The sequence below is a fragment of the Argentina silus genome (assembly GCF_951799395.1).
Source record: "Argentina silus genome assembly, chromosome: 21".
In the NCBI taxonomy this organism is placed as follows: Eukaryota; Metazoa; Chordata; class Actinopteri; order Argentiniformes; family Argentinidae; genus Argentina; species Argentina silus.
This window is the reverse complement of record NC_139675.1, coordinates 12,014,548-12,027,995: the sequence shown is the minus strand read 5'-3', so window position 1 is coordinate 12,027,995 and position 13,448 is coordinate 12,014,548. Positions and strand designations below refer to the sequence as shown.

Sequence of the window (13,448 nt, the reverse complement as noted above, 5' to 3'; positions counted from 1 at the left end):
CTAACTATGCTCTTGTCTGTATGCTACAATAGCATTAATAAAAGATGTGAAAGATATGAAAATGTGAATAAAGACATCAGTGGTTACACATGATGAATAGGCCTCCCCATGAAAACACAAAGCTGTACTTTATGAAGACAGATTTTACAGAGACTAGATATAATACAATTAGAAGATTAGATTAGAATAAAAATATGTATACATCAGTGAATTTAAATTGGTTTAGTCAACACTGCAGCCTACCTTCTGTGCAATCAGACATCAAAGTGAAAATGGCCACTGAAGATAAAACACAAAGAGCAATGTTGATCTCCATGGCTGCAAATGAACTGACTTCCCTTCCTCATGAAGATCTAATATGAAGGTGGATACATGCAAATCAAACAACCCTTTCATGCCAGTGTTTCGCGGTTTCGCACTGTTGCGAAATTGCCTGTGAGCCCTTGTTTTTGAATGTCATTGATGTGGGCCAGTAAATCATATTTTGAAGCAGAAGTGAGATATTTTCCTTGAAGACTGACTGTCTCCTCATGTGTGACTAAAGCATTACAGTTGTAACCATCATCATCACCATTGACGTTACAATTTCACCCATTATTGCCACTGAATATGACTGAACTACCAAACAACCCGTAACATACTAGTTAGTCGCCATCCCAAAACGTACCATAACTGTTTCAGCCTGGCACACTAGCACAGCTGTTCTCCACAGCTATGAGCTGTTTAGACTTGCCTGTTAGGCAGACAGACAAACACACCTCATCTACCATGATCAACATCAGGTATGAGTCATCCGGTCAGAGAAACTTTTTTAATTAAACTGTTGTTTCAGTTCCTAAGCAGGTAAAATACGTCTGCAAACTCACAAAGACTATTCTTCTGCAAATGACCTTGGTCACCTTGAAACTGTCTTCTCCCTCATGAATGATGGGTGAGTGGATGGCAAGATGGGAACACGAAAAAGTAGCAAGAGATTCAATTCAATTTAGAGCAATGTTTTTGAATACACACTGAACATTGCATATAAAGAATAGATACTATTTCTACAAATATGTAAACTTGAAAATGCACTAATGTGGCTTCATGCAAGGCTGGAGTCTTTTTTGCTGGTGTGATGTATTTACTGAACAAATACATCAACACTGGACAACAAGCGCCATCGCGTGGATATTGAATATACAAAATACAGTAAAAAGTTGAGACAATGTATCCAAATAAGGCATTTATAAAGAAACAAAGTAACCATCAACAACTTCACATTGAATTAGAAACAAAGGCTGCTTTACCAAGTGGCTAACGAAGATATTATTCCTGTTTTATCATGGACAAATAATGCATGACAAATAATGCATGAAAAGAAAACAGTAAGGAAATAAATCCGATTGGCCTAAGGAAATGTCAATCACTTTTTTTGTCAAGACCATATCCAATCCTGACCGAGGGCTTTACAGAATGGACTTGTTGCCTAGCAGCCCCAGGTCCAAACATAAAGTTAAGCGGTTATGTAATTAATATGTTTTCAATCTTCCTGGGAAAAAAATGACGCATTCTTTGATCCTAAAATAGTTTCACTGCAACCACTGCTGGCAGCAGATCAAATCAGCCAAAAAATAATCAGAGAAATATTAACAAGGCTTGCAGAATAGGCTATGTCATTTGTTGTTGTCTTGTGTAACTGAAGAATGTAAAACAATATGTTAAATGCTACTTCTACAGGAAATAGATTTGGAACTATTCAAACTATTCAAATCATTCAAAGTGGTTTCATTTCACCATCATTAAGTATAGTCTATTACTGTGTAAATTTCAAACAATCATTTATAAACCATACAAATGTGAGAAAAAAGTAAGATAAATATAAGCTTCCCTTCCATATTTGACTGTGTTGTATTTTCCAGAGGTGCATGCCACAGTGGTTGTGACGCTGTGATTTTTAATGTAACCTGATTCTCCAGCAAATGGGAATGTGGGATTTTGGGGGAACAATTTAGAACAAGATGGCTGGCCCGGGACAAGGAAAATGTTATGCTTCTCTCACATAAACGAAGCATTTTCGTTTGCAGTCGTTAGTATTATAAATGTAAACTATTCTTAAGTTAGTAACAGTAACAGTAACTTTTTATTTGAACTTTTTAACTAGTTTAAACTACATCAACGCAGACGCTCCATCGTTCTTGAAGACGGAAACGGCTTTAATTGCCATTCTTTCTCAGTAAGCAACTGAAGTAAAGTCGTTACGTCTATTCGTTTAGAAAGGAAACGTAATAACATCTGAATAATCCATATTAGATGTGTTGTGGCTTTTTACATTTTGGGTAATTTTGCTGATTTTGAACTTTGTCAACTTTCACATATTTTTATGGGGTGCTTAAATATTTTCTGTTTGATATGTGCGTAAAGCGTGACATAAGGTAAACATCGCATATCAGTAGCTAGAGACATCCTTAGTTGTAATAGTTTCATAAATGTAGGTATCCTGGACGTTTAATAGTTTTATATTGCGTTGGACCAACAATGAGCGCTACGCGAGTCCGATCACAACAACCGCAAAACCAGGCTGGCAGCAGGTTGTCCGGGGGCGCAGCGAGTGCGTCCTTGCCGCACAGACTGGAACCGAGCGAAGGAATTGAGATGGAGAACATTCAGCATCAGGACTTGGGGCTCGGGGGAGCCATAGGCACACCATCGCCCCCCTCTAGGCAAGCGTGGAGTCGGGATAACCCGGGGTTCGAGCCTGAGGATGAGATGATGGAGGCGGACTGGCCTCCGGCGAGTCCGGGGAGGAGGTCGGTGTCCACGGCCTCCAGCAGCAGCTGCAGCAGCGGGTTGGGGAGTTACACCGGCGCCGGTAGCAGCACCCGGATGCACCGTGGACTGTACCCAACCCCAACAGTTGATGCCCCGCAGCCAGACAGACATGCCCACCGCAGCTGTATGAAAAGGATACTTGAGAAAATCAGAAGTGAGTGTCATTCATGCAGCCTCCCCTAGTGCACCTGACCTGTAACTGCATGGCCAAGGGCACTGTGACCACGTCTTTATCTGACTGTTTCCCACTCATTGTTTTCAATAACACAGTTCATCTCATTGGCAAACGTACTGACATCTCTCTGTTTGCAGTACTGTGGGGCACCCAGCTGATGGAGGACAGTGACAGCAGCAGAGAGAGGTACCTGAGGAACGTGCTGAGGGAGATGGTCACCTACGTTATATTCCTCATCACCTTGTGTATCTGTAAGTAACGTCACACCTGAAATACACCTGTAGGGCAACATTAGCCTTACCCCAAGTGAACATCTGAATGGAAAGGGTATACTTTGGCCACGACAAATGTCTTATTGCATAACTAATGTCTAATCGCCTACCCTCCCATAGGTGACGATACAGTAAATTGTGTGAAAACAATGTATCTGCATGGTAATTACACTGGCAGATACATACAGTCACCTCATAATAGAGATTGAGATTGTTGTGTACAATGGTAGAATTGCAAACCAACAAACAACATAAAAACATATCCCTCATTTCTAGTTTTATTGAACACAAGTGTGCTGTAGAGATGTTAATTGTTCAAAGAGCATTACAGCTCGGAGCAAGTGACACTAATACGGTTAGAAACGATAAACAATTTTAACCAGCCTCTCCAGGAAAGGTAATTTTCCATCCTCCTTAGGTCTGCTAAATGATTCTGGCAGCATAAGAGCATAGCCCTCTTACTAGCCAGTGGATTGTGGGATGGAGGAGATGATGAGATGATGAGTTTCCCATAATGCAGCACAGAGAGTCAGAATGCTATTAATCCGGCTCAACCACTCTGCTGCACTGAAAAATAGCGCTTGGTGCCAAAATGAGGTTTTGGGTGGATCAGGAAATCACTTCCTGGCAGGGTAGATCAGGGAGTTTCTCAGCAAGGTCGGGGGAAATGTGAAAAGAAAAGGTCTGGAGAAATAGAGGAGTTAAGACTTCATGAAATACTTTAGTATAGTACATACAGTCAAATACAAAAGATATTTTAAACGTTTCAGTCTATTTCTGTTGAAGTTATTATGGCTATTTCCATTCAATTTCAAAGTACTTTGAGGAGTCTGTTTCCTTTATATTGGCCAAATGCTGACTTAATGCATAGCACAACATACAGTTCATTTTCATAACTATAAGGTTTCAGATGTGTTTTCATGAGTATCTTAACAGGTCTGGGCCCCTGTGCAGTAGGCCAGGATTTGGTAGCTGGTTCTGACAGGAAGACTTAGGGGAAGCTGGTAGAGGTAGAAATCGGAGGACGGGCTCATTGTAATGCATGGAATGGAATTAAGAATGGTATCACAGGTGTTTGATACTATTCCTCATTCCATGCATTACAATGAGCCTATCCTCCGATTCCTACCTCCACCAGCCTCCCCCTCCCTGCAGTAAGCCCCTGGCTCTCACAGAGAAACAGACAGCACCATAGCGCACATACATTTGCATAACACCTGTCATGATACATACTCGGCAGCCATGCATACTCACTATGCCTACTATAGGCTATAGTATAGAATTATGTAATTCTGAAAATAGCCAATGTATACATCTATAGTTCAAACAGTGTACATCAATTATAGCGTAACAGTAACATATCAGTAGTATACAGCACACTCTGGCAGCTAACAGCAAATGTTCCCTAACACAACGTGTGTTGTGTTCCACAGTGACCTATGGGATGGTGAGTTCCAACATGTATTACTACACCAAAGTCATGTCTCAGCTCTTCTTGGACGCACCGCTAGCACCCGGAGATCCTGCCACCTTCAGAAGCCTGTCAACCATTGAGGACTTCTGGAAGGTAAACACCACTCACGCATGGAGAGCATGGAAAGAGATATATATAAAAAAAAAGATAGCAGCCTATAATTCACCACTTCTTCCCAACACATACACTCACTGGGCTTTATTAGGAACACCTGTACACCTTCTGATGGTGGAGGTGGTGTAATGGTGTGGGGAATGTTTTCTTGGCACACTTTGGGCCCGTTAATACCAAACAATCATTGCTTGAATGCCACAGCCTATTTGAGTATTGTTGCTGGCCATGTGCATCCCTTCATGGCCACAATTTACCCATCTTGTAATAGCTACTTCCAGCATGATAATGCACCATGTCACAAAGCAAAAGTCGTCTCAAACTGGTTTCATGAACATGACAATGAGTTCAGTGTTCTTCAGTGGCCTTTCCAGTCACCGGATCTGAATCCAATAGAACACATTTGGGATGTGGTAGAGCGAGAGATTCACAGCTTGAAAGTGGACCTGAAAAATCTGCAGGAATTGAGTGATGCAATCATGTCATCATGGACCAGAATCTCAAAAGAATGTATCCAACTTTTTGTGGAATCAATGCCACGAAGAATTGAGGCTTTTTCAGAGCAATGGGAGGCCCTACCGAATATTAGTATAGTGTTCCTAATAAAGTGTTCAGTGAGTGTATTTAACTCATGTAACTCATTTAATTTGACCAAGTTCTGACTTTACATTCACTGCACCTTGACGCAGAGTTGATGGAAACACTGTTTTTATCCACAAGACTTAATCTACGTGTTGTGTCTCTCCAGTTCAGCGAGGGCCCGTTTCTCAACGGGATGTACTGGGAGGTGTGGTACAATAACAAGACCCTCCCGGAGAACCAGAGCCTCATCTACTACGAGAACCTCCTCCTGGGCGTGCCCCGCCTCCGGCAGGTCAAAGTTCACAACGAGTCCTGCTCTGTCCATGAGGACCTGAGGGATGAGGTGCAGGACTGCTACAACATGTACACCCCCAGCAACGAGGACACCGCCCCCTTCGGGCCGAAGAATGGAACTGCGTACGTACACAACGCACAACTGCTTGTTATACAAGGCTACTGGTCAATATGATATACGTTTTGGTAACCAACTGCACTTGAGTGTGTATTTTACGTGTTTTCCACACAATAAAAGCTCGACATTAGTTAAAAATGTTATATACTACTGCAAACCAGTATCAGTATCAGTAGTATAAGTATGTGCCAATAATGTATCTCTATGGATGATATGACTGTGTGTGTCTACCAGGTGGATGTACACTGAGGAGGGCAGCCTGAACGGGAGCAGCTATTGGGGCCAGGTGGCGTCTTACCAAGGGGGGGGCTATTACCAGGACCTGTCTCGCTCCAGGGAGGACTCAGCTGTCCAGCTGCACTCCCTCAAAGACCACCTGTGGCTGGACAGAGGCACCAGGGCAGTCTTCCTTGACTTCTCTGTCTACAACGGCAACATCAACCTCTTCTGCATCGCCAGGTAGCCTACAAGTTCTAACATGTATAGTTACAGTTATTACATAGTCATTATAATGTTATACAGGGGTGGTTCATTCAGGCTCCTGGATAGCAGTGGTTTTGTGGTTCTGCTCCTGGATAGTAAATGAGGTTTTGTGGTTGAAAAAAGCACTTAGGAGAAGCAAATTCCATGGGGGGGGCTTTTCTTCATTATTTTTCACACTCTTTTTTGGCCAAGCACGGGTAAATAAATTAAGGAGGTGTATTATTATTATTTGTATTAATGAGGTAGCCACGCAAAACAAATGGGAGATCTAAAAGCTTGTATGAAATACAATGTGTTTTGTATGTATGTGTGTATTTTAGGTTGGTGGTGGAGTTCCCTGCCACAGGTGGAGTGGTAACCTCCTGGCAGTTTCAGACGGTCCGTCTGATCCGCTACGTGTCCAGCTGGGACTACTTTGTTGGGGTGTGTGAGGTGGCCTTCTGCCTCTTCATCCTGTACTACGTGGTGGAGGAGGTCCTGGAGATACGCATCCACCGACTACGCTACTTCAAGAGCGTGTGGAACTGCCTGGATGTCCTCATTGTTGCGGTGCGTAAGATGGCTGCCGTAACGTAAGGAAGTAGGAAGTTATGGCTGCTTCCTGAAACCCCTCTACTAATGCATTATATTGTCCCAGTATTGTCTTTTTGAGTTTTTGACAGCTTTTCTTCCTCTTCATCCTCCAGTTCAGTGTTGTAGCCATTATCATGAACATCACCAGAACGTCGATGGTGAGCAGTCGTCTCAAAGACCTGCTGGAGAACCATAGTTCACACCCGAGCTTCGAGCCTCTGGCCTACCTCCAAGTTCAGTTCAACAACATGGCCGCCATCATCGTCTTCTTCTCCTGGATCAAGGTAAAACCCTCATTTCTGGTTTTGTGGTATACGTTAACTAACTTAATTTAAACAGATAGTCTCTGATAACCTTCTCCTCTTTCTTTAAAAATGTACAATCCTGACACAGCGAAAGGCACTGTGTGCTGACAACGCTAGTTTATCTCCTATAACATAACGGTTGTGAACAATCATTTTACAGTTGACAACTTTCTCCATCATGTCTCTCAAAGCTGTTCAAGTTTATCAACTTCAACAAGACGATGAGCCAGCTGTCCACCACCATGTCCCGCTGTGCCAAGGACCTGGTCGGCTTCGCCATCATGTTCTTCATCATCTTCCTGGCCTACGCCCAGCTGGCCTACCTGGTGTTTGGAACCCAGGTCAACGACTTCAGCACCTTCCAAGCCTGCATGTAAGCACAATAACAGACTCTTTTTCCCGGTTTCTTTTTGCGAAGGATTTGGTGTCACCTGTGACCCATTGGAATTGTAATAATGGCTCGTCCGTGTTGCACTTTTGCACTTTCTTTTTTGTTTAAAAAGCACAGGATTGGTATTAGTATAGGCTCTTTGTCTTACACCCCTCCTTTGGTTTTGAATCTATGTAGAGTAGTGCACAAGTACACACAAGAGATCGGGAGAGTATATCAGGATGCGGAGTAGGTGTACTCATGCAGTCTTCCGCTTTCCCCCCTGCAGTTTCACCCAGTTCAGGATCATCCTGGGAGACTTTGAGTTCTCAGAGATTGAGGAATCCAACCCCGTCCTGGGGCCCATCTACTTTACCACCTTCGTCTTCTTCATCTTCTTCATCCTCATGGTGAGTCCTCTGGCATGTGTGAAAGGTGTCTCACAGTTGATAACACAGATTCTGCGAAGTCATTTGTAAAGATTTCACCTTTCCAGATATTTTGGTATGTTGATATACTGCAGATATATTGACATGTTAATATATTTACAGTATATATACACATTCTATGCTATAACTTAATTTAATATATACTGGTATGATTTGATCCTTCCAGAAAGAGTAACCAGGTGTTACTGTCATTATCTGTCATTTCTACTCCTGCTGTAGAATATGTTCCTGGCCATCATCAATGACACATACTCTGAGGTGAAGGCAGACATGTCCCAGCAGAGGTGTGAGATGGAGATGACTGACCTCATTAGAAAGGTATTGGACCCAAGGGCATTACACCACATATACATACATCACACATCATATGATTGTTTAAAGATCTTGCGTCTACATGTTCTTCATGTGAGAAATACAATTCTGAACAAAAAAACCAAACAATAAAAATGCACAAAAGGAGAACTAGTCTGAATGAGTGTCTCTCTTCTTCTTCCTCCTCCACCTCCTCCTTCTCCTCCTCTCCCCACAGGGCTGTAACAAAGCCTTGATGAAGCTGAGGCTGAAAAAGACCACGGTGGACGACATCTCAGACAGTCTGCGGCAGGCTGGTGGGAAACTCAACTTTGATGAGCTCCGCCAGGACCTCAAAGGGTGACCAACTGCTGCCTGATAAAAAACCTAAACAAATTCATTCACATATACTGTACAGACATGCATACATTCATACACTCATGCCTGATTCACACGACAGGGCCAAGCCAAGCTGAACTGTACTGGGTTTTCCTTGTTACTCATTCACCATAATTGCTGGAACCATGCTGGAATAGACAACGTGAAAAGAAAGTACTCAAGACAGCACAGTGCGGTTCAGCTTGGCTTGGCTTGGTCCCATAGTGTGAATCAGGCAATAGTGTCTGTGGAATATAGGCAGGCAAGATAAACATACACTCCCTGATGTAAATCAGTGACACTGAAAGTGTGTGTGTGTGTGTGTGTGTGTGTGTTAATGTTTGTGTGTGTGTGTGTGTGTGTGTGTGTGTGTTGATGTTTGTGTGTGTGTGATGATATTTGTGTGTGTGTGTGTGATGATATTTGTGTGTGTGTGTGTCGATGTTTGTGTGTGCGTGTCGATGTGTGTGTGCTCAGGAAGGGCCACACGGACGCGGAGATCGAGGCCATCTTTTCCAAGTACGACCACGACGGGGACCAGGAGCTGACAGAGCATGAGCACCAACAGATGAGAGACGACCTGGAGAAAGAGAGAGTGAGTGATGACGATGATCTTCTATCCTCTCTTTTTCACACTTTAAGCAACATATCATATCTCAGAGAAGGAGTGGAATGCATGCAAAGCAACAAATGACGTTTAGACTTTGGAAGACTTGATCATTTGCTTATACAGTAGCTGGTATGAGTGTACACAAATGCACATAGGGCCAACGCATGTTGACAAATGAATACGCTTGAGGAACGCAAGCGCACACATACACACACACACACACACACACACACACACACACACACACACCTACCTGCAGATGTTCAGTGTGTCTCTGCACACATGCCAGGAGGACTTGGATCTGGAGCGCAGCACGTTGCCCAGACCCACCAGTGGGCGGAGCTTCCCCCGTAGCCAGGACGACTCGGAGGAGGACGACGACGAGGACAGCGGCCATAGCTCCCGTCGCCGTGGCAGCAGCTCAGGAGGCGTGTCCTATGAGGAGTTCCAAGTGTACGAATTCCTCTTTCTAAATGCACTGTAACACAATCCAGTTAACAAGTCATAACACACAACTACGGTTTCAAATTCAGTCAATGATTAAATAGACTGTATCATTATTATAATCTGAATATTTAGTTATTATAGTAATTTATTTACCAGGAATGTTTGTCTGTGTCAAGGACTTCTCTCCTGGCGAGAATGCACAAAGGGACCTTGTTCTCCACATGGGCATAACTTATTTTTTCCTTTTCTTTTTCCTTTTCTTTTTCCTTTCTGTGCGTTTCTGATAGGGGATGTGCTGTACCTGGCAGTTGAGCGGTGTTATAACTGTTAATAAGCATGTATTAACATCATTGTTTTTTTTCCAGGCTGGTGCGGCGCGTGGACAGGATGGAACACTCCATAGGCAGTATTGTGTCTAAGATTGACGCAGTGATCGTGAAGCTGGAGGCGATGGAGAGGGCTAAGCTCAAGAGGAGAGACGTGCTAGGTAAACTGTTGGACGGGGTACTGGAGGTGAGACCTACTGTGTACATTGCGCACGCGCACATACACACGCGCACACACACACACACACACACACGCACAATAGACAAACACACAAATGATATACACAACATTTAAACCGTCCACTCTCTTTCTCCCTATCTCCATCTCTCTCCCCCTCCCTCCATCTCTCTCCCCCCTCCCTCCCTCCATCTCTCTCCCCCCTCCCTCCATCTCTCTCCCCCTCCCTCCATCTCTCTCGCCCCTCCCTCCATCTCTCTCGCCCCTCCCTCCATCTCTCTCCCTCCTCCCTCCATCTCTCTCTCCCAGGATGAGAGGCTGGGCCGGGACACGGACGTCCACAGGGAGCAGATGGAGAGGCTGGTGAGGGAGGAGCTAGAGCGCTGGGAGTCAGACGACACCGTCTCTCAGGTTAGCCACCACCAGCCCGCCACTCCCATTGGCCAAGGCGCTCAGCCCCTCCCACGCAGCGCCCGCCCCTCCTCCTCCCTGTCCACCGACAGCCCGGACGCCGTCGGCAACGGGAGCGGCCACGCGTGAAACCCCACCCACTACCAGCACAGTAACGAGGAACGTTCTAGCATGTTCGCAGGTTCTATTCGAGATTAGTCAAATTCGCTAAGAGTAACTTAAAGGGATGGTTCAGCCTATTTTCATGTTTAGATGAAATATCAACTGACCCCGAGTCGTCTCTGTTCTCCACTTTCCTACCACAACACAACCGTTAGCAGTACACTCTCAAATAGACAGGAATCCAATGCCACTTGACCACACCTTGAAATGACATGCCAAAATCTCCTCAGAGAAACTTCAAACAAAGTTTAGTTGCGAGTTATGCTTGAAAGGATTTTTTTATGTGCATTATATTGAAAATCAAACAAGTACAGTATCTATAATCGATTTGCTCAGAACTGGAACTATACTTCCTCTTTGTAGACTCTCACACAGCTTCTCATATGTGACAACGGAACATTGCATATAATTGCAAAACTATGTTGTTTGCGATTACAATAAAAGCGTGCACAGGTTCGTCTTGTATATAGCTGCTACTAAACTTTGTTTAAAGTTTCTCAGAGATTTTGGCATGTCATTTCAACAATACTAAACTAAGTGCTGCTAACTGTTAGCCTGTACAGCTTTCACTACTGGCCGATGAGGACAAATCAGGGTAAGATGATATTTCATGTAAACATGAAAAAAGGCTGAACAATCCCTTTAAAACGATATGTTTGTTAGGTTTGAGGCTTCATTAAACAACTTATTTCATGGTTGGTTGTAGCACAACTTGAAGTCATACAGCTGAAGATACACCCTTGAGAAGGAATTTTCTATCTTTTCTGATTGTTTTGAACATAATATGTATTCATACACCCACCATCTGTCTTTGTGTTAAACCTGTACACGTAGTAGCAATGGCAACGTCAAGTGGACAACACCTTAGTTGTCTAAATGCACTGAAAGTGTGAGAGTGAGGTTCACCCCATTGACTAGTATTGTCATGAAAATAATCTATGTATGCAACCTATAACATGGTACATGTTTTTATGCAAGCTTAATAATGCATTTATAAAGCTTACAATGCAAGCACAAGTACGACAAGATTGCAGTGTGTGAAAAGAAGGGCCAAACATGAAGGATCATAAGGGTACATAATGAAGGGTACATATTGTAATTGTAGCATATTGTGTTACATTATATATAAGGGATACAATGAACTAGCCTTGATGCTATTTTAATTAGTTTATATTCTAAGAATACACAGCATATAATTGTGCTTTTCCCTGTGCAGGTAGCTGAAGTGCTTTTCATTATCATATGCACACATTTTGATATCACAGAAAATATTGTATCTTTGATTGTTCATTATTTTGCTGCTGTCTTTTTTGTCACTTTAACATAGTTACCAAGTGTGGCACATTTTCTGTCATATTTACTCATCTAGCATATATTACTTTGTAACAACTTACAAATCTATCCTTCAATACATATGATACATATTGTAACTTGAAACAAACTTCGATTTGGAGTGCATTTAGTTTCATGGGAAACCCATGTGTCATTGTTTTACTCTGTATGTACTCAGCATGTACTACTTTTGTAGTCTGTATTGTGTACTTTTGTGGAAATATCAAAAGGTGTGAAACATAAATAAAGTGTATTGTTACAAAGTGGTGTGTGTTCATTCCTAAATCTCCATTGTAGTCCCATGTTTGAAATGACTGAATAGAATTAGGATGGACTTAAAGTCAGACAATGAGTTGTTTGTAGTGGACCTGTGAAGTGCATTGAAACTATTAGATTGGAGTCGATGGTGTGATGTTGATGTATGTTGAGGATTACATCTATTAAGTGGGATTATCTAAATTTGGGCTTTGTAGACAAAATTAGACGCCTGTTCTGTTGCTTAGGCGTTACTAAAAAAAGTCTCATGAAAGGGGGGCCACATATGCATGACATTCAAAAGAAATAATGTTCACTTAAGAACCATTTTGTACATACATATGGGCCCATGTAATGCATTATGGATATCTATCTATACCCTACATTGGTTGTACAGTGTACCAATGTAGAGGAAGTAGAGGAAAGACCACTTGCAAAGTTACATGAAAATGTTTATAAAACTTTGTTTTCAAAAGCGAGTTACATATAAACTAAATCATAGTTCAACATAATCAGATCATTTCAATTTGGTGTGATTAAAAAATCAGTGCAATCAGTGACTCGTTTTTCCTATCTAGAACTAAATCATAGAAAGTTATAATAAGGCATGGTCTCTTAATCAACTGGAACAATGATACAAAAGGCTTCAGTACTCATAAATAAACATAACATAATTAAACGATACACTGGAAATTGGAGGGCGAAGACTCAACATGAACATTCATGTGGTGCAAATATACATTCATTTATAATATGTTATATCATTGTGACTAATAGAATATGTACCAACCTCAGTGGGAGCTGTAAACCATGGGCACACTTGCCTGGAGGTCCCTGTATCTGTTTGTGCTATAAGCCAACTCCTTACAGCCATTGTCAAAACAAACATTAACAGGCATGACAAGACATAAAGGGGTTGTCTAGTACCACAAACTGATCTCGGGACAACCAGCCTACAGAATAGACACACTCCTTCATGGTCAAAAAGGTGAGGAGAGAGAAACTATTGGCAGTTTGTCATGGAACATGTAAGCAGGAAAGAGT

The 13,448-nt window shown here is 42.5% G+C and overlaps 1 protein-coding gene across 2 annotated transcripts; it reads left to right on the top strand.

Moving 5' to 3' along the window:
- The first annotated feature begins 1,974 nt into the window (after window positions 1-1,974).
- On the top strand, window positions 1,975-12,403 carry pkd2 (polycystic kidney disease 2). 2 transcript variants are annotated; one of them, XM_083692651.1, is made up of 15 exons: window positions 1,975-2,962; window positions 3,121-3,234; window positions 4,689-4,822; window positions 5,589-5,839; window positions 6,069-6,293; window positions 6,638-6,866; window positions 7,004-7,174; window positions 7,387-7,568; window positions 7,855-7,975; window positions 8,234-8,332; window positions 8,544-8,665; window positions 9,161-9,278; window positions 9,586-9,746; window positions 10,106-10,253; window positions 10,554-12,403. In XM_083692651.1, exons 1-15 carry the CDS (start codon window positions 2,515-2,517, stop codon window positions 10,782-10,784), a joined length of 2,754 nt encoding a protein of 917 aa, XP_083548777.1. In that variant the 5' UTR covers window positions 1,975-2,514; the 3' UTR covers window positions 10,785-12,403. The 2 variants fall into 2 exon arrangements, with proteins under 2 accessions (XP_083548777.1, XP_083548776.1); XM_083692650.1 differs by having other exon boundaries at window positions 9,583-9,746.
- Window positions 12,404-13,448: the final 1,045 nt, after the last annotated feature.